The sequence below is a fragment of the Dromiciops gliroides genome, chromosome 2 (assembly GCF_019393635.1).
Source record: "Dromiciops gliroides isolate mDroGli1 chromosome 2, mDroGli1.pri, whole genome shotgun sequence".
Classification (NCBI taxonomy): Eukaryota; Metazoa; Chordata; class Mammalia; order Microbiotheria; family Microbiotheriidae; genus Dromiciops; species Dromiciops gliroides.
Genome location: NC_057862.1, coordinates 312,338,059 through 312,363,449, shown reverse-complemented (window position 1 = coordinate 312,363,449; position 25,391 = coordinate 312,338,059). Strand labels below are relative to the sequence as shown.

Genomic DNA, 25,391 nt, shown 5'->3' with positions numbered 1-25,391 from the left:
CATTGTCTGTAATGAGCTTATAATATAATGACAGGTATCACAATCCAATTCAGACTTTCATTAAGCAGTTTTCATGTGCAAGGCATTGGATTTGGCACTGGGGACACTGAAATGAAAAACTAAACATTCTGACCTCAAGGAACTTGCAATCCAAAGGAAAACTGTTAATAATCAGAAGCAAAAGACAAAGTACCCAAGAGAGGAATTTGATTTTCTTCTTTTGTATATCAGAATGTTTCTGTTGGTTAAGTTCACTATAAAATGATTTTAACAAAATATTTTTTTAAGTGGACCTGCCACAGAAGAATATGGGGACAGGAAGATTAATTAGGAGATTCTTTGTTAGATTAGGGCAGCTAGATGGCACAGTGGATAGAGTGTCAGGCCTGGACTTAGGAAGACTCATCTTCCCAAGTTCAACTCTGGCCTCAGACATTTGATTAGCTGTGTGACCTTGGGCAAGTCATTTAACCCTGTTTGCTCCAGTCTCCTCAACTGTAAAATGAACTGGCAAAGGAAATGGCAAAGTACTTCAGTATCTCTGCCAAGAAAATCCCAAATGAGATGATGAAGATGACTGAACAATTGGTTAGATTATTGTAGACAAAAGGAAAGGGGCCTGAAGTAGGATGGTGGTGGGGTAAGTGGAGAAGAAACAAATGCAAGCAGTACTATGGGGGAAGACCCTGTAGGGACTGGCAAATTGATGTGAGGGCTCAGGGCCAGTGAAAGATGATTCTCAGTTTCTGAACCGGAGTGTTTTTCTTGTACATAGCACCACCAATATTTCCAAAGAAGTTAGGAGAAGTTTGGAAGGATGATATTTATGAAAGGTGTTCCAAAAGTCTTGGTGTAGGTTTCGTCTCTTCTAGCTTTAACAAACTTTATTAATCATAAGTAGCTTAAACCCCGCACTAAGACTTTTGAGACACTTGTCATTCTAAGATTTACCGAATGAAATGGGGATCAATTCTTTCTTTGGGGTAAGTACTGAATCACTTATAGAAATGAACCCTAACAACTAGTCTGGATACAGTTACATGGTTTCCTTCCTAGCTGTGTATTTCATTTTTCTCTTAATTCTTACCTCTAATGTCAATTTCCCTTCTGGTGCTCTACCTTGGTATACTTCCTCTTCCTTTTTGAACTTCATTTAATTCAATTAATTTTTATTGAACTACTTTTAAACATTATATGTCTGTGTTAACCCCTTTCCTACCCAGACAGCCAAAAGAAAAAAAAAGTTTAATGGAACTAAGCAACTCATTTAATGAGTCTGATAGTACATATAATGTTCTACCCATCACTACCCCCTCCCCTGCAAAGAAGGGAAAGAAAGTACATTTTTTCATCTCTTCTTTGGGGCCAAACTTGGTCATTATAATCACACACATGAGTTAGTTTCTGTTGTTGCCATTTACATTGTTGTCACTGTATCCTCAACAAGCATTTATTAAGCACCCAAGTCACTATGCTAGGGGATTGAGAACGCAAATGCAAAAATAAGAGTCCCTGCTGTCCTTGAAGTTTCATCTGCTCTCTGGAAGTTCCTCCTTTCCTTCCTTTTCCTGGCAGCCTCACAAACTGAAAGCCCCTCCTCTTCCTTCTTCCAAAGCAAAGTTCAGAATTAGTCTTTCTATCTCAGGGTCACAACCTTCCCTGATCTTATTGAGTTGGCTTTGACTTTTCAACAGGCAGAGAAGATACAGTCTCATTTGTGACATCACAATCAGTCTCCTTGGAAACCATTGTGGTGATGAAAGGCTTATATAAGCCTTGTTGAATTTGCAGAGTAGCCAAAAGCTGGAGGAAGGAAAGAAGGAAGGAAGGACTGTGAAGGGGATATTGATGTTTCAGCACTGATTGTATAAGCCTCACTCTGGGGAGGGAGCAAGGGCATTCATTTCTTGTCTATCAGGGAAACTCTAATTTTCTGAGATTGTTTTGAGAGAATTAAGTTTCCCCTACTCCCCTCCCCAGGCTAATTAAGTGACTTCCTGTACTTGTTTTAGAAAACTACTTCCACCCTAGAGCTACCATATAAACCTGGCTTGGGCTTGGTGAGAGGACAGAATGTAGAAACACAGAAAGAAGACAAGAAAAAAAAAATGTGGACAGAAAAAAGAGGTGGAGCTGCACCCAGATTTATAAGATCAAAATTCCCCAGGCCCTTTCCAGACCTAAATTCCTCTCTGGAAGAGAGAGGGTCAAAGCTTTCGCCTCTATCTCCTTCCTCTGGCGACTTTGCCATCAATTCCCTTGCACAATGCTCAGATACTGAACTCTGGGAAAGGCTCCAAAGTAGCTGCTGGGCTTTGGACCTTTGTCAGTATCTAGAAAGAGGAAGTAGGAAAAAAAATAACTTTAAGAAAACATTAAACAATAAAGAAAACACTAAACCTCTAAAATAAAAAAACCCAAACTTTTTTGGTGCTTTCACCACTCCCCAACACAGGGCCCATGCACTTAGTAGCACTTACATTTAATAGTTTAAGGGAATTTACCAGGAAGGCTTGAACCTAATTAAATAATCTCTTGTTATCCGAAGCTTCAATGAAGAAGATACACAAATCCAATCCATACCTCTCTCTACTACAATACAGCATCTGGCAACTGAAAAAACTTCCTCCGAGGTCAATACCATTACAACTTAGAAAGAAACACAAATCTAGATGCCAGATTCTTCCTGATAACTCAAGTACCTAGCCCAACTGGTAGTATAAGGCAGTTTTCATCTTTTACATGACTTTTAACCATCAAAATCTGGGAAGGTCCTAGGTCCAACCCCAAATTCAGGAAACCCTAAGCTCTCAAATGAAAAAATCCCCAACAAGATTTTTTGTTCAGACCCAAGGTCTTAGGACTGTAGAGTTGGAAATCATCTAGTTCACTCCTCTCATTTTATTTTTTAGGTAGTAAACATTTATTAAATCATATTAAATGCTAGTAAAGAGTTGACCGCATGGCATATAACCCAAACCAACCCCCTCCCCCCCCCCCCCGGCCAGCGCCATATTTCTAAGAGAGCACATGGCTCTAAGCAGAGCTCAGAAGCTCTACATTACCTAAAGAGGAGAGAGAACTCAGCTACAGGACAGCCTTCTTTACCTAGCATGTGACCCAGAATCTGCTCCCCTCATTTTAAATGAGAACAACTAATTATCTAAAGTCCTACAGAGGAAGTTAATTTTCAAAACCAAGATTCAATCCAGGGTTCAATTCAGGACTTTTTTTTTTTTTTTAAATCACACGATGCTGCCTGAACCCACTTATTTCAAGCCAACCTCCATATTGAGGAGCTATTCAAAGACCTTACTGCTAATGTAGTGGCAGCCTAGAGAAACTATAGTAATAGAAGAGCTTGGGAAGTAGCAGGAAGGCAGAGCTGAGAGGCAATTAATAATAATCATAAGGGAGCTGAAATGACTAGCAAGAGCCATGCAAATGCCTGGTTCAAAGCTGATTCACTGGCACCAGTACTAGATGAACTATGATGATTCTTCAACGGGTGCCATCTTGGATGGTAACATCCTGCAAAGGGGGCCGGGGGGGGGGGGGTAGGAGTGGTGTTACACTAATATTCCTACATCTTGCTACTCCCGCTCTTTCCCCATCCTTTATCTAAATTGGAATTCAAATCCAGCCTCAGACACATTAGCTGTGTGACTCTGGGCAAGTCACTTAACTTCTGTCTGCCTTAGTTTCCTGACAATCAAAGGAAATAATCGTAAAAGTGCTTAGCAGAGTGTCTGGCACAGAGTAAGCACTGTATGAATGTTAGTTATTCATGTTATTATCCTTCAAGTCCTGCCTACTTCGTGGAACTGTCCCTTGCAATTCCAATCCGTCTTCCCCTCTTCCTTTTCTGAACTCTTACAACACTTAGAGCAGCAGTGGCAGCAGAGGGGTAAGTACGTTGGCCTGGGAGCCAGGAGATCTGGCACTCAGTCCTGGTTTTGTCACTTACTAGCTGTGTGACCTTGGGCAAGTTGCTTCTTTTCACTGGGTCTCATTTCCTCATCTGTAAAATAAGGGAATTGGACAAGATGACCTCCAAAGTTCCTTTATAGTTCTGAGAATGTCATTTTCAGTTGTATCTTTTTCATTCATTTTAGCACTTAGTTATTTATGAGCATTGCTCTTAGGCTGTTCTTGGGTATTGCCTTATCTGGGGGGAAGGGGAACAAGCATTTATTAAGCACTTATCGTGGGACAGGCATTGTGCTAAGCACTTTACAAGTATTATCTCATTTAATTCTGACAGCAACCTTGGGAGTTAGGTGCTACTGTGATTCCCATTTTGCAGGTGAGTAAATTAAGGCAAGCAGAGATTAAGTGATTTGCCCAGGGTTACACAGCTATGAAATGTTTGAAGTTGGATTTGAATTCAGGTCTTCCTGACTCTAGGCCCAGTGCTCTATTCACTGAGCCACCTACCTGCCCCAACCAAACTCCTCAGTTCTATGAGTGCAGATGGTTAATCTATATAAATTGTTATCCTAGTTTTAATACAGTCAGTCAAGCAAAATAATTTATTATGCACTTATGTTTGGCATACTGTGCTAAGTGATTAGGATACAAAAGAAACTGAAGATAAACTCAGTACATACAAGATCAGTACAGATTAGATGGGAGGTAGTCTTAGGTTCTAGTTGGGGAGGGAGCTAGGAAAGGTTTCCAGTAGAAGATGCTGCCGGAGTTAATAGCTTTTCATTCTCACAATGGTTTCCATAGAGATTGACTGTGATGTCACAAATAAAAATGGATCTTCCTTGTCTACCGAGAAGTTGAAGCCAACAAGATAGGGTCAGGGAGATTCTAATACTAGGATATAAAGATTAATTCTGAATTTTTCAATGGAAGGAGGAAGAGGGCCTTCAATTGCAAGGGTGTTAAGAAAAAGAAAGGAGAAACTTCTAGAGAGAAGAGAAATTTTAACCCCCTGGTGCACAACAACTTTTTGGTTTTTGCCACTGAACCCCCAAACCTTAGAACAGTACCTTGCAAATAGTAGGTGGTTAATAAATGATTGCTGAGGACACAATGACAACTATATAACTAGAAATACAATGTCGTGTCTTCTGTCCCTACCCCTTTCATGTTGTATAATTATAAATGAAACTATTCCCAAAGAAGGGATGGGGGGAAAAAGTGCTTCCTTCCCTTCTTTGTACAGGTTGGGGACTATGAGCGTGGAACACTGTATGTAGTGTTAGACTTAGTTGATGTTTGGTTAGTCCTGCTTAGCTTTTCCCCTCTTTTAAATTCTATTTTTTTTTTCCATGAGGGCAATTCAAAAGAGAATACATATTTCTCAGTTGTTCATGGCATGCTTGCAAAAACTGACCATGATCTAAGACAAAAAACCTTATACACAAATGCAAAAAGCAGAAATATTAAATACATCCTTATCAACCACAACACAATAAAAGATGTCTCTTAATAAGGGCACTTGAAGAATTCAAACTTAGAACAGATCAATGAATCGAGCATGCAAATTAACAAACCCCTAAAAGCCACAGCTCTAAATACCCAATAAAAACAAAAATAGTAATTCTGAAAATTAATAAATGTAAGTGAAAAAAACACCACTGAATTGATAAAACTAAAACATGGTTTTTGGAAGGAAAAAAAATCCTAATTAAAAAATCATTATCTAATTTAATTTTGTTTTTTGGCCAGGCAGTGAGGGTTAAGTGATTTGCCCAGGGTCATATGGCTAGTACGTGTCAAGTGTCTGAGGCCGGATTTGAACTCAGGTCCTCCTGAATCCAGGGCCAGTGCTTTATCCACTGTGCCACTTAGCTGCCCCAAAATAACATTATTTTTAACATTAAGTTTGAAAAATAAAAAAATAAGGAAAGAGACAAAATTTTACTAAGTATCTACTATGTGCCACCAAAACCTGCAACAGAGGAGCTATTATTAGCATCATCCCCATTTTACAGTTGAGGAAACTGAGGCAGAATGACTTGCCCAGAGTCATACAAGTAGTTGAGTATATGAGACCATATCTGAGCACAAGCCTTCATGACTCTAGGCCCACTGGACCAACTAGCTGCCTTACCTAATTCCCCTCATTTTATAGATAAGGAAACATCAGAAAAGTTTAAGGGAATTTCCCAGTGCCCCACAGGTAGTAATCAACATTTGAACCCTGGACCACAAAAATGAAAAGTGACACTGTTCTCACCTCACAGGGTTTATATTTAGTAGGGAAATGGGGAAGGGAAGATGAGATGTACACAAATAACTATAATATCAGGTTAGAAAAAAAATGATTATATGCATAGGACAGGTGGCCTGAGACCTTTTCAAAGAAAGAGATCATTTCTAACTGAGAAGGATCAGGGAAGATCCTATATTCATTCATTCATTCATTCATTCATTCATTCATTCATTCATTCATTCATTCATTCATATGCCAGAGGAGATGATCCCTGGGTTGGGCCTTAAAGTAGGAAGATCCAAAGAAAGCCATGATCCCATCAATGTTGAGGTTCCTGCCAACCACGAAGATGGAAAAAGCTCTAAATCTATGAACCGAAGTCATCCAAGCGTGATGGGCATTTTACATTTTCACAAAGCAACCCTGAAATGGGAGAAGGATTAAAATCAGGCGGTTGAGACTACAGGGTCTGGAAGAGGGGTAGATGGAGGGCAGTGAGCAAGAAAACACAAAGAGGGAGAAGGCAGGGTGAGATATGGGAACAGTTTGGATGAAGCACAGAGTGTACAAACAAGAGCATCCATTGTTTTTAGTTCTGCACCTCAGAGATACCCAATAAACACTTAACGAATTGAAACGAAGTCTAAGGGAGGGAGGATTCTATTTATGCACATGAGGCATAACCTTGGGCAGCTCTCCAGCACAGCAAATGTACAATGTACAATGGCATGCAGAAGGCTGACAGTGACACCCTGACGACAGCTCCTGCCACACTTCCAAACAAACACCACGCATCGATGTATAGGTCCAACTCAACGAACAGCTATGGCGTGCTTACTAGATGGAAGAAGGTGCTGTGCAGATTTTCTTCCTGGCCTCTCCCACTCCAACAGAACAAGTTAAATAAGAGAACACTTTTCTCTAGGAAGTGTGCTATTGTGGAAAGAACAATGGATCTGGAGTCAGAGGACTTGGCTTGGGTCCTCCATCTGACTCTGACTACCTGTGTGATCTCAGGAAAATCACTTAACCTCTCTGGGCCAAATTAAAATGAGGGCTTTATGCCTGATGACCTTCAAGGTCCTTTCCAACTCTAAATCTATGAATGATTCAAAGAAAGAGAGATCATTTCTGACTGAGGAGGACTGGGAGAGAGAATCCCTGAGTTGGGCCTTAAAGTGTTGTTGCTGTTATTCAGTCATATCTGATTTTTCGTGAGCCCACATACCACAACAAACTAAGCCCTTCTATGTTCCACTATCTCTTGAAGTCTGTCCAAGTTGAAATTCATGGGCCTTAAAGTAGGAAGACCCAAAGGGAGCCACGATCCCATCAATGTCAATGCTCTTGCCAATCAAGCACTGAAGAGGCATTTTCCAGTTTCACAGAGTGACTTTTCTTCCAAACTACCCTTTGAGCATCACTTTTGGAGGCAGCTAGGTGGCTCAGTGGATAGAGTGCTGGGCCTAGAATTCAAATCCAGCTTCAGATGCTTACTAGCTGTGTGATCCTGGGCAAGTCACTTAACCCTCTTTGCCTTAATCCTCTGGAGAATGGCAAACCACTTCAGTATCTTTGCCAAGAAAACCCCAAATGGGATCAGAAATGACTGATCAATTGAACAACAAAAAGTATCATTTTACAGATGATGGAACTGAGGCTCAAAGGCTAAGTGATTTGCCCACAGACATATGATGAGTAAGCATCCTGGCTAGGACTTGAACGCTTCTCACTCCAAGGCCTGTGCTCCTTCCACTGTATACCTGTCAAGACAGCTGATTGGACAGTGAATAGAGAACACTGGGTTTACAGGCAGGAAGACCTAAATTTTAAATCTGGCCTCAGAGAGGTGGAATATTTGAAACCCTATGCAAGCTACTTAATCTGAGTTTCCTCAACTATAAAAAGGGGCTAATAATCTCACTGACCTCACAGGGTTTCTGTGAGGTCAAATGACAGGATATTTAAAAAAAAAGAAAAAAAATATATATATATTTGGCAGGGCAATGAGGGTTAAGTGACTTGCCCAGGGTCACACAGCTAGTAAGTGTCAAGTGTCCAAGGCCGGATTTGAACTCAGGTACTCCTGAATCCAGGGCCGGTGCTTTACCACTGAGCCATCTAGCTGCCCCCTAAAAATATATTTTTAAAAGTACTTAGTACATAGTAGAAGGGAATAAATATTACTCCCCCCTTTACCCCCCACATACCAACGCCTTCCATAATGTAAGACTCATCATTACTGGATGGCCCACGGGCAAGGGGGCACCAGCTGGCATGGCAGCAGGACCTTTGGCAGACTGAACGATCCTGACTCTACATCCTGAGATAGTACACTGAAGTCACAGTGCTCAGGCAATCAATGGCCCCTGGTTTTTTGCCATGGGGGAAAAAATGTGTGTAGTTGTTTTCTTGCTGTTGTTTCACACTGAGGGAGTCAATGCATCCTGCTGATCTCAGGTCTTGATAAAAGTATCCCAAGAACCTAATTTTATTGAATGCCACATGATTTTTTTCCAGGTATCACTAATCGTCTTGCTTAAGAATGAATAGCGTTCCCAAGAAAGTGGATCGTTTCTCTTTCCAGTTATCATCTGAGGTGCACCCGGTGAAGTGGACAGTTTCCGAGTAGATTTGCAAAGGCTGACACTGTAGTTAGTTTCTGAGTATTGCCCATCTACTCCCTCCCTGCACAAAGTTCAAAAGCTGACAGAGCAATGACTGGATTCAAAGCCAGGCACCCTGGAAATCCAAAGCCTTTTGGAGTAATTATTGTGAAATCAGAGACTTTCCCCTCAAATTTTCACTCCCTCTTTTTCTACCTAACTCGTTCTGTTTGTTTGGTTATGGGAAGGAAACCACATATGCATGTAAAACTGAAACCAGCCATAGAGACATTTTCTTGGGATGAAAACTGACCCAGTACTTACCTTCAAGGAGTTTACAATCAGGTGTGTGTGTAGGGGAAGGGCCATCAGGGGCAGGGAGGAGAGAAATAGGGGAAAGAAAGAAGTACACAAATAAGTATAATATTAGGTTAAAAAATGATTAAGTACACAGGACAGGTCAAACAGAGTGGCTTGAGAGATTCAAGGAAAGAGGGATTATTTCTATCTGATTTTAATCTACTTATAGAATCCAACCTAACCAGCCCTTATTATTTTTAGCAGCAAATTGTTATAGCCTGGTTTAAGGGAAAAGACCCTCCCTGCCTAACAAATGAATACATTCCCTTCCTTTTTTGATGCCTGATCTCTCTAGGATAATGTGGTAGAAAAGTCCACTGGACTTGGATGTAGTAGAAGGAGTCTGACATTTGGCTTTGACACTTATTAGCTTGGTGACCAAAGGCAAATCATTTAATTTCCCCGAGCCCAGGTTTCTTCATCAGAAGATGAGAGAACTGGATCAGAAGACTTCTAAAGGGGCAGCTAGGTGGTACAGTAGAAAGAACACCGGCCCTGGATTCAGGAGTACCTGAGTTCAAATCCGGTCTCAGACACTTAACACTTACTAGCTGTGTGACCCTGGGCAAGTCACTTAACCCCAATTGCCTCGAAGAAGAAGAAGAAGAAGAAGAAGAAGAAGAAGAAGAAGAAGAAGAAGAAGAAGAAGAAGAAGAAGAAGAAGAAGAAGAAGAAGAAGAAGAAGAAGAAGAAGAAGAAGAAGAAGAAGAAGAAGAAGAAGAAGAAGAAGAAGAAGAAGAAGAAGAAGAAGAAGAAGAAGAAGAAGAAGAAGAAGAAGAAGAAGAAGAAGAAGAAGAAGAAGAAGAAGAAGAAGAAGAAGAAGACTTCTAAGGCAACTTACAGTTGTAAAATTCTCTGATTTGAGGGGGTAAAGGTTATGACAGGTTAAAAAAAAGGGGGGGGACACTTAACTCTTCTGAGAATACAATTCAACAGAAGCAGTTAGATTGGTTTGAAAGGCAGATCCATATCTTATCAGTCTTTTCTTCAACTGTGGCTTAGCCAACAGGAGAAGTTTCTTCTTAGAGGTTTGTTTACTTTATCCCTTTGCCTCCTAGAGGAATTTTAGTAAGCTTCACTGCCTCTGATGGTTGAATGAAGCTTGCTGATGAACCCTACTTTTAATCTGGCAGCTGGTAGGCTTCCCGGATAAGACCTGTGACTAGCTCAAACAGCCCTCTCCTGCGTCTTTTCCATCATAAGATGTTATTGTTCTGCCACTGCAGAAAGACACAGGCCTGTCCTCAGGCCTGAGGGATACTGGGAGATAGGGTACAGCATTCTGACCATGAGTATGTGAGTGTTATCAATCCCTGGTGTAGATTTTTGTGCCCAAATGGCTTGCTTGTGGTGTATGTTTACATTTCAGAAAATAAAATAATGATAAGACACATATTCCCTCATCTGTGTGGGCTAAATGATACAGTCCTGAGTATTAGGGTCACTTTGGTTTGGTTTTTGTTGTTGTTGTTATTTTTAGTGAGGCAATTGGGGTTAAGTGACTTGCCCAGGGTCACACAGCTAGTAAGTGTTAAGTGTCTGAGGCCGGATTTGAACCCAGGTACTCCTGACTCCAGGGCTGGTGCTCTATCCACTGCACCACCTAGCTGCCCCAGGGTCACTTTGTTTTACTGGTGTAAAAGACCTAGTTGAAGTTAAAAAAAAAAAAAAAAGACAAAATTGGCCCCAGCAGGGCCCCTCGCCCTTGTGTGCTGTGACTTGGAGTAAATGGACCTTTAAACTCTGGATCTACTTGTAAATTCAGCAATCTCTCAAATCTCCCTGTTAATCTATATGCAGAGGCCCTGTCCTCCTTCCTGTATAGCCACTGAAAGCCTGGTGGCCCGGTGCAATCCAACTTTTGAGTCCATTTCTCCTGAAGGTCACTTTACGCTACCAGGCCCCTGCGTGGATTAATATGGTTAACACTTGTCAATTGAACAGCTTCAGACAGCCCACACTTGGAGAGACTTCAACATTCCCAGAGAACCTGACTGTCTGGCAGGGCCAGAAAAGCCCCTGCCGAAGGCCAGACTGGTTCTGCTCTCAGATGGGCTTTGCATTCCTGGGGTTTGTGCCTTTATGATATGTTCTTTCAAAAGAAAGAGAACAAAAAGAAGCACCAAAGCAACAAGGTTTGGGGGGAAGCCTGGATGGGACATCTTCTGAAAAGGGAAGCTACGAGTCAGAAAGCTAGGCAGCCCAAGCCAGTTTGAAGGCTAGCCCAGAAAGGCAGGGCTCAGATCAAAGCAGATTCTATCTTTTCCTGAAAGCCACCCACCCCACCCCCCCACCTCCTGGCCTAAGGCTCTAATCAGCACTCAGTTCTCCATGTTGTCTCTTAGCACCTCACTTTTACTGACTTTCTGAAGGTAAGCTTGACTTAGCGGTGACAAGATGGAGTGGCAAGCAGAGTCAGGACAGGGTCTTGTTATTCATTTAACATGCATTTATTAAGCACCTACGCTATGCTAAGCAACCATGCTAGGCCCTGGGGATACAGAGAAAGGCCTAAGACAGTTCTTTTTCTAGAGGGTCACAGTCTAATGGGATGGACAACAAGCAAATGACTATGTACAGACAGGATGAAATGGAGATAATGGACAGAGCTAAGGTGTTAGCATTAAGTGGGACCAGGAAAGACTTCAAGTGGAAGGTGAGATTTTAGCTGGGTCTTCAAGGAACACAGGAGGGATAGTAGATAGAGCACTGCACCTGGAGTTGGGAAGACCAAGTTCAAATCTGGCTTCGGATACTTACTAGTGGTGTGACCCTAGGCAAGTCACTTCACCTGTTTGCCTTAAGTTTCCTCAAAGGTTTGTTGCAAAGACCAAATGAAGTAATATTTGTAAAAAGCATTTAGCCCACAGTGCCTGGCCCAAAGTAAGCACTACATAAATACTTATCCCCCCCCCCCCAAGAACATGCAACATTTCCTGGAGATAAAGAAGGGGTCAACAGAGTAACTGCTACTGGATCCTGTTGCTCCTGGACTCTACTTAATGCCATGGTATGCTGAGAATTTGCCCTGCCTGTTTTGTTCAAGACTGCACAACCTTGAACCTGAGATGCAGGGAGGACCTGACTAGCCCCAGGTCACTACAGCAAGAGTTGAGACTCTAGGCCCCAAATAACCGATCCCATGCTCTGAACCACTCCCCTGATCTCTGTCATCCACTTCCTTTGTCTCCATCTCTCTCTTTCCAAACTCTCACTCCGTGCTTTCAGAAACAGTGAGGGAGGAAGGATGGCCCCATCTGCTAGCTGGTGATGGGTTTTTTGACTCAGTACTTCTCCACACCCAATCACCCTGGCCACAAATGTTATGTCATGAAAAAATACAAATAAGTGGGACTCGGCCACTTTCTTTATATATCTCTGACCATTTGTGTGGGGCCTCTAAAAGGGTGTGAAGGGTTTTTTTCCCATCTATTCCTGTGGAGGAATGAAACACTTACCATTATCGAAGACAGTGCCTGCCGTGAATGAGAGCTCTGAGTCATGTTCAGCCTTGCAGGCATACAAGGCTTTTGCTTTCCGGAATGGTGAGCTGTGAAAACAGGAGGTGATTTAGTGGGTCTCCACATACAAAGCAAAACCCTTAAGTGAGACAAACAAACAAACAAAAACCAACCTCCAAGAAACCCAAGATATTACATCCCCCTCTGCCCTTTTCTCCTTAGTAGCCATCTACTTGTCTCTGTCCCTTTCTCACTGGAAGACATGAGAAAACTACCAGGTGTCAGGACACGAGATGGAGAAATTGCACAGCTCAGAGAAGAAAAATGAGAAATATTCCAAGGCAATGCTTTCTGAGGTACCATTCTTCCTCTAGGGCTGCCCTGTGCCACACTGAAGGTTACCCTGAGAAACAAATAGTAAAGAGTGTCAAATGGGCCCGGCCCTACAAGAACCTGAAGGTGGTCTTGGGAGTGGGAAGGCAGGGTCTGGGAAGCTTCAACAGGCTCTACTGCAGGGTATCATCGGGAGAGGCTGTTGTTGAAATTGGGGAATGTTTCATGAGTCAGAAAGAAGAAATTCCAGAAAATCTGGGTCTCCACTTAGGACACCCAGGTTGACGTGGGCCCCCTCATGTGTTATTTAAAAAAAATATTCATGGGGAGGTGGGGGTAAGGAGAGAAGGTGTTTAAGATCTGCTGGAGAAAAAAGATGCCAGAGGGCATTGCCCCCATGTACATGGTTTTGTTGTGCTTGTTATTAAAGACATGTATTTAATAACTGTCTCCCAAGGTCAAGTACTTTGAGGATACACACCAATTCCTTTAAGGCCTTTTGTGAATTTCTGTTGTAGGGCATTACAATTGTACCCAAACAATGCTTCATGACTGATGACCAACTCCAAGAGACTCCCTTTGGGAGGGGGAGAATTAATTGTTTGGGGTCAGTTGGGTAAGTGACACGTACAAAAGATCTCATCTTCCTTACAAAAATTGGTCCATTAATTGCCAAAACACTTAAAAGAGTCTGTTCTGGGAGCTCATTATGGAGAATGAGATATTATTACTGGTGACAACTCAAACCTACACTACAGAATCAGCAGAGGGCTCGAATGTATTTTCCACTTATTTATTTGAGGGTTTCCACACTGACATTCACACACATCTATACTACCTTGTGCCTACAGGTGGATAAACTGAATCCAGGACCCAATGTTAATAGTTGCTTTGGTTTTCAGTGGCAGAAGTCAGCTTGAGCTGATGATGGGCAGTCCCAGAAACAGTACTTAGGCAGGGGAGGGACATTTCAGGGATAACTGTATCTATATTTCTTCTTTTAAAGTCTAAAGCCAGCTTCTTCCTTGGGAAAGGAAGAGACCTGGATGAAAGGGGTGGAGGAGGGGCATGGGGCCAGTTATCTCAAATTCCTGGGCCTTGCAAATTGACATGGTTAAAAAATGATACTGAAAAGGTGGATGCTCAGAGCAGATGGCTGTCCCAATTATGCTGCCAGGACACAGTTTACTGTTGTCCTCTTGAGTGTTTCAGCACTGTGCAGGAGAGAGTGAAAATGGGATGGAGCTTAGGGCAAACAGGAAGGGAAAACCCTTAAAAAAATTCACAAGCATCAACTTGAAGAGAACTCTCTCTATGAGTATCATTTAGAAAAAGCAAAAGATTTATGAGACAAGGGTTAACTATACCCTGTGATCTAAACCAGGGCTGTGCCTGACAGCTCAGGGCTAAATGCAAAAATATATGAATTCCCAGGGAGAAATAAATTGGGTCCCTTTTTTTTCTTTCCTTTTCTTTTTTTTTTTTAAGTAGTAGTGGTGGTGGTGGTAATGGTGGGGGAGAACAAATTTTATAGGGCAGACTGGGCAATCCGGTTGTGAAAACTGCTGAAATAGCAAAGAATGAAACTGCCAAGAAGGTGGAAAAAGTATGTGACTGACAACAAGGCGCAGTGTGTAGTTGAGAGGAGAGCACAGAGAATCCTCCCAGGTTGGCCAATGCCTTAAATACCAGGTTCTCAACCTGGCGCCCTGCCCTGGGGGAAGGGGAGGAACAGAGCAAGTGGGGAAAAAGAGATGGAGGAAGGTGAAATAGTGAGGGAATATCAAGGGAGAGACTGCATTTTTCACAGACAAGACTTTCAAAATTACTTATTAATCAAATTTTAAAACAGTAATAAGAAAAAAACAAACACCCCCCGCCCCAAACCCCAACTATCGACAGGTGAAAAACAAAAACATTGTGGGAAAAGGATGATTGCTGGGAATCTGGATGGTAGAAAGTCAGGTATATCCAAATTGGAAAGTTAGTGATGAAAAAGTCTATTAGTGGGTTTCTCTGTGTGGCAGTGAAAGAACAGTTATCTTGTGTGTTCTGGGTAGAAGGGAGTCTTGGGGGCCAGAGAGGTCAGATCAATCAATCAATCAATATTTATTAGGCTCCTATTAGACAATAAAGGGTCTTGTTCCCCCCCCCCATCTAAAAGGAATAGTTGGCATGTTCCCTAAGAGGCTTCTTCCCCATAGGCTCCTCCCCTTTCTCTTCCCCCCTCCCCCACAATTTCCTCCTCCCATATACTATAAGTATATGAAGGTGAAGGGAATATCTGAATGGCTTTGGAAAAGGTTGGCTCTTATTCCCCAGGGAAGATGCTTTAATTCTTTACAAACTGGCCAGCCTAACTAGAGATTAGGGGGCCATCTCTACTCCCATTCCCCACCTTCTGCCCACCCTTTCTTACCCCCAAGCAAGTCATTAAGTTCTTACCCACATGGTAAAATCCAGTCATCTGAGGTCACGTTCAAAGGTTTGGCTTTGATTTCTTGATTTTTCAAAAACCTCACAGGGCTTCTTGGGCCCTTCATGCCTACTTCCCCCCTCCCATTTTGCCCCCCAATGGCATCTCAACAGAGGAGTTAGGGGGTGGCACTAACACAACACACAGCCAGCCCCATTGCTCCTGTAGCAGTGCCCTTCAAAGCTCTGCTGGGGCTTCAAGGACATGAACTAGCTTGGGTTCTGCTGGTTCCTTTTTAATTTTTGCCTCTGAGCATGGCAAGAGGCCAGGAAAGCACTCAGTGGAGTTTCCCCTGTATGCCCTTGCAAAGCTTGCAGAATGATGATACACTTTCCCCTTGTCAGGCACCCCTGGGTCTGGGTCAGGATTGTGTGACAGATTGACTTGGTCTTTCTGTCAAGGCCTCTAAGTAACCCTTGTGTTGTATGAGGGTTGAATGTGGCATCTGAATCTTGTTAGGGGATAGGAGAGGATGGAGATGAATTCTGCTCAGGTTCAATATCTCTTTATTGGGCTACTATAAGTGGTTATCTTTCTGATGTTCAGAAGAGCTGAGAAAAGACAGACCATGTTGATACTGGAAAGTCTAAAGAAATTCATGGAATTACTAACTTTTTAAAAAAAGGTTCTCCCCAGGGAAAGAAATCCAAACTTTCAGGTTTTTGGTGTGTGTGTGTGTGTGTGTGTGTGTGTGTTTTGGTAGGCCCTACAGGAAAAGAATAGGCAGATGTCACCACCTTTTGGCTATATGCTGCAATAGCAAGGAGGGATTCTATTCATTTGTGACCCACTGAATGGCTGATTGTCCCAAGATATCACACATTTTCAACAGTGCAGGGCCACACAGACTTGGATCAGCTACACTCAAAGCATATCCAGTTTCATCCTCGGGTGTTTCAAAATGGCAGCTTCACAATAGCCTCCTGCTAAGGGTGCTGTTCCAGGATTGGCCAGAGGGGACACTACTGAGCAAAACGCAGTTCTTCCCCTTTCATTGCAACTATACTGCTGGGTTAGGAATATTGCCACCAGCATTCTTTTAACCCTCTAATAATAATCTTCGGGTAGAACTGAGTCAAGGGGAAAAGGAATTGAAAAGTTTGAGATTCTAGATCAGTGTTAAGGGCCTGCTGAATCTCAGTGGATACGTGAGGAGAGACACATGTATGCTAATATCCATGGGCAGAATTTTGTTATTACTTCTGCTAAATGGTATAATTACCTTCCATCTATCAGTACCTTTCACCTAGAAGTGATATGCTCCTTTATCAAAATTCAGGAACCAGATTTTTCTAATGCCCAAGTTATTTAGGACTTTGGAAGGCAAATTTCTTAGGTAGTATTTCTAAAAACCACCATTTCCACCTCACATTTACATAGCAATTTAGGGTTTACAAATTACTTTCATCCCAATAGATCTAAGAAGTACACATGACCTCCCATTTTAGAAACAAGGAAATGTAAGATTAGCAAGGTTGCGACTAGCCTATGAAAACTCATCTAGTAAGTTGTAGAGTCTACACTTGAACCCAGGTCTTATGCCTCCCAAGTTCAATGCCATTTTTAGTAAACTAGCCTGACTTCCAAAATGTGATATATTTCACATTGTCTTAACAGATGGAAAGGAATCAGTTAAGGTAATAGACAATGCTACACCCCAGGGCCACAGAGTACTGATCAAGATGTTTCCTAGGACCCAAAATGTATTTCTAAGAAATGACTTGGGCAATAGGAGACTCTGGTAGCTTAGTTTGCACACCATCAACGGGGTAGGGGGTAGAACATAAGAAAAAATACATACAACAAAGAATCTCTACCCTTCTGTACCTGGATTTAGATTTATAGAGTCAAATTAGTCTCAAAAGTTAAGATTTGGGCAGCTAAGTGTACTGGCCCTGGATTCAGGAGGACCTGAGTTCAAATCCAGCCTCAGACACTTGACGGGCAAGTCACTTAACCCTCACTGCCCTGCCCCACCCCCCCAAAAGTTAAGATCTATAGCTAACCCTAGAGCTGAGGTGGGACAGTTTAAAACAGGAATTCAATCTTTTTGTGTGTCATGGGCTCCTTGGGCAGTTTGGTCAAGCCTATGGACCCCTTCTCAGAATGTATTTAAACATATAAAATTAAATCCATAAGATTAAAAAGGAATAAGTTGAACTGATATATAGTTAAATATCAAATATTACATTAATATTAATTCATTATTTATTCAATATTTAATTTTTTAAAAAAAGTGAACGTGGGTCCTGGTTCAGAATGATGCTGGGCTGAGAATGAGAAGTGCTAGGTTCTTGCCCTGGCTCTAATTAATTATGTGGCCTCAGGGTATGTCACTTGACCTGCATGCCTCAACTTCCCATCTGTAAGGAGGAAGAGTATCAGATATTTTATTATATTCTCACAGTGAGATTAATAGACTAACAGTGAAGGTGCTGTATGCACATTTTATGTGTCCATATAATATATATGTATATCTGATAATACATATATAATATAGTTAGTCAATCATATTCCTTGATATGATTTCCTTTTTGTGGGAAAATATGCCAAGTAGTTTTCATTAAGGCTATACTTGGGCTTCTTACCTAGGCCCAATTAATAGGAAAAAAAGGAATCAAAAGTTATGGAATTGGGGACTAAAATGCTTAAATCCTTTAAGATCAACAACAGCAGTGAGGTAGGATCAAGAGGTCTGGACTTGTGTCAGAAGACTTCAGTTGTAGCTCTGCCAGTTAGTGATAGTGTGACACCAGGCACACAAAAGGCAGTCAAAGGCAGCTGGGACAGCCTGTAGCCTTTGCCTTATTCATTTCCTAGGCTGATGTGGTGTGCCTTCCCTCTGAAGGGCCCAGGTGAAATGGATCAAAAAACATAAATCTGGAAGTCAAAAAACGAAGGAAGAACTGTAACAAGGTCATCATCTCCAGGGAGAGAAAACAGTTCATTCTACTCACCAATGGAAAGAGGCATGACACATTACAGACGAGCATGACACGTGATGCTTAATGGAAATGAAGCCGTCCAGGGAACCAACAGCACTGGTAGGGAGGTTTTAGCCCTTGACCCCAATGTATTTCATTACCAGTTTTCCTTCCAATTTAGTGTCTTCTGCCAGTGGCATTTAAGGAAATGGGGTCTTTGTCTTGCACAATGCCACAAAGCTACTGAGAGTCAAGTCTCAGATATGGCCAGTTTCTCATTAATAACTTGTCAAGCATCTATTATCCATTAATTTGCCCTAAGCCCTTCTTAAATCTATTTATGTCTCCTCCATTAGATTATAAGCTCCTTAGGGGCAGTAGTGTTGTATAATCTTCATTGATCCATGTGTCAATACCCATAACCCTCAGGATTTACAAACACTGTTTGATCCTAACAAGGGAGAGGCATGAAAAGAAATGGAAAGCATGGTTCAATGTTTTAAGGATAGTATACTAAAGCTCGGAAGGCCTAAATGACCAATAAGAGAATCTTACCTAGAAAATTCCATTTCAGAGCCCTGCCTTCAAATTTCACTATACCACAAGTAGTACAGGGGAATTTACATGAGAAATGACCCACTGGCTTTGTTTAATTGTCCCTTGAAGCTCAGGATTTTTGTTTTTGACAGTAGTGCTATGGGAAAAGGGGTCATAACCTACAAAATGTCATCCTCAAAAATTAGGAACATTATGCAGGCATCCCTTTACTAAGCTGACAGGAGGTGGTTGAGCATCCAGTAATTGGTCCTGAAGCCTTCTGTGATCCTATTTATACTTTGGAGCTCATGGTAAGCAAGTCCAGGTTTGGGCTGCAGGGACCAAACCCGTGTAGGAGCCAAAATAACAAGTAAAAGCCGGACAAAGCAAATGAAAATATACAGCAGTAGCAACATGAAATCAAACAAACCCTGCAACAGACCTGATGGGGGATGAGTCACTGGACGTAGATGAGGTGGGCATAGGGCTGGATGGCGCAGAGAACATGGGCCAGGACGGTGAGAGGGGTGAAGTTGGGCTTGGATTCGGGGGGCTGTAAAACATAACCAGAACACTTATCAACAACACACAGGGGAAAGAGAAACAGGCTCTTGAAGCATTAGTACATGACTGAATGGGGTGGGAAGAAGGGGAGGGAGCGCTGGGGGAGACAAGAAAGAACACTGAAATCTGGGAATAAGATGTCAGTGCTGAATCTGCAAATCAAATTAAAGGGTCCTTCCAAGTCATACCTGTTGTAATTCCTTGGAAGATAAACACATACCTTTGCTCTGAAGAGCAACTGCTTACCAGATTATAGGAGCTTCCTTTAATAAAGTCAGTTGTGCATTCTTCTGCTAAAGCAACACTGCCATTCCCCAAATTGGTTTCATGCCTTCTCATGGGCATGACACATCAATGGCATCCTCTGACCTCATTTCAGGACATTTTGTTTCCATGAATCCTTGGCCCCACTTGGTTGGTCCCCCAACCCTGACTTGCTTCTGAGCAGATATGGCTCTTCTCTGGGCCAAAGGCCATGTTAGCCAAGAAAACAATTTCCTGTTTACATTTTTTCACTAAATGGGCCTAGTACACTGGGGCCACAGAATAGTGAAGCGGCAGAAAGATGATTTGGAGGAGAGCAGAATCCGCAACATCATCTTATATGGGATAATACTTGTAAATGGGTGACTATCAACTGTTCTGGGGTGAGGAAATCCATCATATAGCTCCTTTACTTTCTTGGAATTTTGAACAATGTGGGAACCTCCAGATGAAAGGAGGGAGGAAGTGTAAGGAATTAAACCAATCAGGGTTGCTGAGTGCTAAGTTTACCTTAAAAAAAAAAAAAAGTTTGATGTGAAAGAAGATTGACACTATGGCATCCGTTTGGGATTTCATGTGGGCTTTTATCCATGTGATGCCATTGATAACCAGGATATATTAATAATACTTTTTAAAAAGATAGTCTTAGGGGGCAGCTAGGTGGTGCAGTGGATAAAGCACTGGCCTTGGATTCAGGAGGACCTGAGTTCAAATCCAGCCTTGGACACTTGACACTTGCTAGCTGTGTAACCCTGGGCAAGTCACTTGACCCTCATTGCCCTACCAAAAAAAAAAAAAAAGATAGTCTCAGATAATGCAATACATACTGGATGGTTCTTTGTGGCTCAGGTGACTGTTTCACTGCTTTGAATGTACCATCTAAAGGAGGATGTGACCATTTGGGCACCCAGGCATATTATTCCTGGGCCACAGCTAAGCCCAACTGGTTCATATTTATAACATGAATATGATGAAAAGGAATCAGATTCTCCCCTTGGGGAATGAAACAAACTATGGAAATGTAATTGTTTTTTGGATAAATTGAAATGCTAAGATCTGACCACTACACTCATCAGAAAGTCAACTATTTTGTGTCCTTTGCCAAGACTACTTTTAAAAAATTAATAATGTCATAACTCTGGTACCTTCCTGAATAGGAGGCAAGTGCCTATTTCTCCGTTCTGTTTTGGAGGTGGTCAACTAATTTGCAAAAGGAAAAACAAAAATAATAGGGAATAAGGCAATTCTAACAGATTCCCCAAAACTCAATGCTAAAAGATTTCCATCCATATGAAAATCACCAACAACACTGAAGATTCTCTTTTCAACTCTCTGTTCACTTAGTTTTCTGTATTCAATGCTTGGGGGAAGAATCGACTGATTTCAAATGCTGCTCACTCACCTTTTTCAATTACTAGCTTAACAAACATTTATTGAGCACCAGAATGCCAAACATCCTGAGTGATGGAAAAGAACACCAGCCCTTGTCTCTAACGTCAAGAAGTTTAGAATGTAAATTGGAAAGACACTATATATGCATATATATATAGTATGTATGAGTACATGTATAAATATATACATATACACACATGTGTGCATATACATGTATATACACACACCCCATGATGCCAGCAAGATATATAGTACATATAAAAATATTACCATAATATAAACAAGGCAATAAATAATGGACAACAATAGGTATCTACTGTCACTGTTTTCTTTATTAGTAATTTAAATTAAAAAAAAATTACTTATTTTTTCGTATCACCCTCATGTCAAAATACATCCCTTCCGTCCCCTCTCCAAAGAATCATTCCTTGCAATAAATAAAGAATAAAAAAATGGGGGTGGGAGGTGGGGAGGAAGAGTTCAGCAAAACTAACACCTCAATAGTATGAAAGAATATTAGTCTTTTAAAAAACTCTTTGTAGTACACAGAGTAGGTGCTTACCCAATTGCTTCTAGCATAAAATTCAAACTATTCAGCCTGGTATTTAATCTGTATTTACATCTATAAAGTCAAGCTAAACTCAATCCACAATTTAGTTCTACCCTATCTTCTTCTTTTAAAAGTTTTATTATTGCCTTTTGTTTTTATATCCTTTTGATGAACTATTCCTTGTAACCCCCTTTGAACCCTAAAATATTTTTAAAAATTCAACCAAACCAGCATCCAAGATTGATCATTTATACTATATTACAAACCTGTAATCTTTACCTCTTTACTTAGACTGAAGTGTATGTTTCCTTATAATTTCTTTGGAGGGAAGAGATTAAATATCATTTATCACTGTACCAAACTTATTTCACATTACTCTACTTCATACTTCTATATTTCAACAAAACTGGCCTACTAGTTAGATCCTCCTTCAATTCCATAGCTTACTTTCATTTTTGTGCCTTCAATTCCTGCAGGTGACAGAGCATTTCCCATGTGGAAAGGATACATGGAAGGGCTTTCCCATTGCCTCTCAGAATTCTTTGCTTTCTTCGAGGCTCAGCATAGAGGCAATTTCTCACAGTAAGCATTTCCTAGTCTTTCCAATTTGTTTTTCCCTGAAAAAATGGCTGCATACTGTATACATGGTATCTCTGTACAGGTGTAGTATCCCCTAGTATAGTGAGAAATCTTTAATGCTGAGGATTGTTGGGTTTTTTTTGGTCTCTGTTTCCCCAGGAGGAAGCACATAGTAGGTACTCAAGAAACGGTCACTGAATAGGATTGCTCGCCTTACGTCTCATTTATATTCCATGGTCCATGGCTTCTTCCTTTGGGACCAGATGGTTGCATTTGGCCCTGATCCTGAGAAAGGACTCATTTTCCCAGTCTTCTCAAACACCCCCTCCCAACTAGGTAATGATACAGTAGGGAAGACCTGGCAACAACAACTGAACTGTGGGCTGGCACAGGGAATTGAGCTCATACCAAGACCAATTGGAAGTTCCTTATGGTTGCCCCTGCCCAGAGTCCAGGACTACTAATCTACCCCCCTGTTTAGCGGTTACAAATGGGACCTAAGGGGTATTAAGATTTCTTTTTTTTGGGAGGCTTTCTTTAAAATGGATCTTAGAAGTAGCAAACTTTGGGGGCGGCTAGGTGGTGCAGTGGATAAAGCACCAGCCCTGGATTCAGGAGTACCTGAGTTCAAGTCTGGCCACAGACACTTGACACTTACTAGCTGTGTGACCCTGGGCAAGTCACTTAACCCCCATTGCCTTGCAAAAAACAAGCAAACCCCCCCCCCAAAAAAAAACCTTCAGGGGCAGTTAGATGGTGCAGTGTATAGAGCACCGGCCCTGGAGTCAGGAGTACCTGAGTTCAAATCCGGCCTCAGACACTTAGCATTTACTAGCTGTGTGACCCTGGGCAAGTCACTTAACCCAATTGCCTCACTAAAAAAAAAAAAAGAAAGAAAGAAAGAAAGAAAGAAAGAAAGAAAGAAAGAAAGAAAGAAAGAAAGAAAGAAAGAAAGAAAGAAAGAAAGAAAGAAGTAGCAAAATTCTCTGGCTTGTGGTCCCTTTTGAGTAATATATTTGCATAAAAAGATGCTACTGGTAGATCATTATGCATTGCGAAAGTTATGAATTTTCTTCTTTTGTTTTTGTTCACTTCTTTAGAAGTGTCTCTTTGGGCAGCTAGGTGGCGCAGTGGATAGAGCACCGGCCCTGGAGTCAGGAGTACCTGAGTTCAAATCTAGCTTCAGACACTTAACACTTACTAGGTGTGTGACCCTGGGCAAGTCACTTAACCCCAATTGCTTCACCAAAAAAAAAAAAAAAAAAAAAAAAAGAAGGGTCTCTTTATGCCCTATAGGTTAGCAGCCCTTTTCACTACAGAAATGCATGAGTAGATTAATTTTAAAACAATAAAACTGAGCTTACCAATACTTACTCATCTTGACTTTGATACCTTCCCTTAATATCTCTATAGTTTTAAACTTCCTTTTTTACTCAGAACAACAAAGAATAATAAAAAATAAATAAAGAGCTAAATGAAGAGAAAATAGGTTCACAACCATAGAAGCATTAAGGCTCTAAAGTTTAGGAAGGCACTAAAGTTGAATAACATATCAACAATCCTGCTGGGAGGTATAGGAATGGGACAGATGAACCCTGAGTTCCTTCCAGAATGAGAGGGGAAAACCATTCCCTGTTCAGATTATCCTAGAATGAGCTCAATAGTGCATAACTTTGGGGTCCTGCCAGCCACACCCACTTCAAGGCCAAACAACAAAAATTAAACTCAAAGCACGGAAGGATTATTTGTTGGTTGAGTTTGGCATTAAACATAAAGGCTTCTCAGGCTTTTGACCTATGATATCTCCATAAGGAGCGCATTCCAGCTCACAGGATCAGAGATTTAGAACTGAAAAATATCTCAGAGGCCATCAAAATTACCCTCTGTTTACAGATGAAAAAACTAAGACCCAGGGACTGAACCTATGGAGGGGAGTAACCCAGAGGTTCATGGATGATGGCAACTAGGATCTGGACAGGATGGAATGAATTTTAATGGAGGGGAGGTGGTTGCTAGTGAAGGTGGCAGAGGGAGGTGGCACTGGGGAGGAAGGAGTGTATCACTGCTGCTCTAGGAACGGTGGGTGTGTTAAGAAGTATGAGACAAAGAGAAAGCGGATTTGGAGAGGGTTCTTGTGAGAACCTGGTTGTCATAACAGGCACCTAATTGAATGAGTTGGGTGACTTGTCTATGTCGTTACTTTTCCCTTTTGCTGTACTTTTCTCAGATCACAGATGCACATAGCAGGAATGAGGGTATATGAAAAGAAGAATGGAAAAGATCTACAAAGACCTTCTAAAATCCTATTCTGGCAGGCTCATCTTAATTGAAATATTTTTTTAAAGTATTCCTTTATGCTATTAAAGATTCCTCACATCAATTCTCTGATCAAAAATTTTCAGCATCTCCCTAATGTCTACTGAATAAAGTTTAAATTCTTTTGTCTGGCAATCAAGGTCGTCTATAACCAGATACCACCCTATCTTTCCTTTTAAAACTAAAATGTTATTATCTTTTTTTTACACCACAAAAATTTCTGCAAACATTCTTATCCCACTCCCCACCCCCAGATGCCAAGTTGCTCCCAGGCGTTCAACTTCCTCCCTCCCAAGATAGAATGAGTGGTCTTTTCAAGCACCAAATCCCCTAGACTGCTCCCAGCACAATGGTCCCAACTCCCTTGACAGAACATTTCTCATTACCCATGGGAGCCAGTGAAACCCCCTCCCAACCACCAAAGCAAGGCCTCCCTCTTATCCCCATCTTTTCTTTTCTTTTTTTTTTTTTTTTAGTTAATTGGGGTTAAGTGACTTGCCCAGGGTCACACAGCTAGGAAGTGTTAAGTGTCTGAGGTCGGATTTGAACTCAAATACTCCTGAATCCAGGGCCGGTGCTCTATCCACTGCACCATCTAGCTGCCCCATCCCCATCTTTTTCAATCCATCTCCCCTCTTCCTCACCCACTTCCTTTGTCTTCCTGAGAGACCACAGGGGTCACCTCCCCTCATTGCTTGCCTTTGATTTGGTCCAGACACACCACATATTCCTCTCTACCCCTTTCACACACCTTCCTATTTTTTAAATGTATTCTCACAGAAAAAAAGATTCACCTGTAGGCAGGGTGTTACCAGAATCTGTTCATAATGCCCCTAGCCCACCTCTCCATCATCACTTCC

The 25,391-nt window shown here is 41.6% G+C and overlaps 1 protein-coding gene across 4 annotated transcripts in view; it reads right to left on the bottom strand.

Annotated features, from left to right (window-relative positions):
* ARHGAP26 (Rho GTPase activating protein 26) overlaps positions 1 to 25,391 on the bottom strand; it is a 518,996-nt gene that overhangs the window by 5,724 nt on the left and 487,881 nt on the right. For 2 of the 4 annotated variants that reach the window (XM_043983687.1, XM_043983689.1), the window contains exons 21-22: positions 19,309 to 19,419; positions 12,594 to 12,685 (exon numbers count right to left, since the gene is read on the bottom strand). In XM_043983687.1, coding sequence (XP_043839622.1) covers positions 12,594 to 12,685; positions 19,309 to 19,419 — 203 coding nt within the window. Of the gene's footprint in view, positions 1 to 3,967; positions 4,022 to 12,593; positions 12,686 to 19,308; positions 19,420 to 25,391 lie in introns of all 4 variants that reach the window. The other 2 variants (XM_043983690.1, XM_043983688.1) reach the window with 2 other exon arrangements.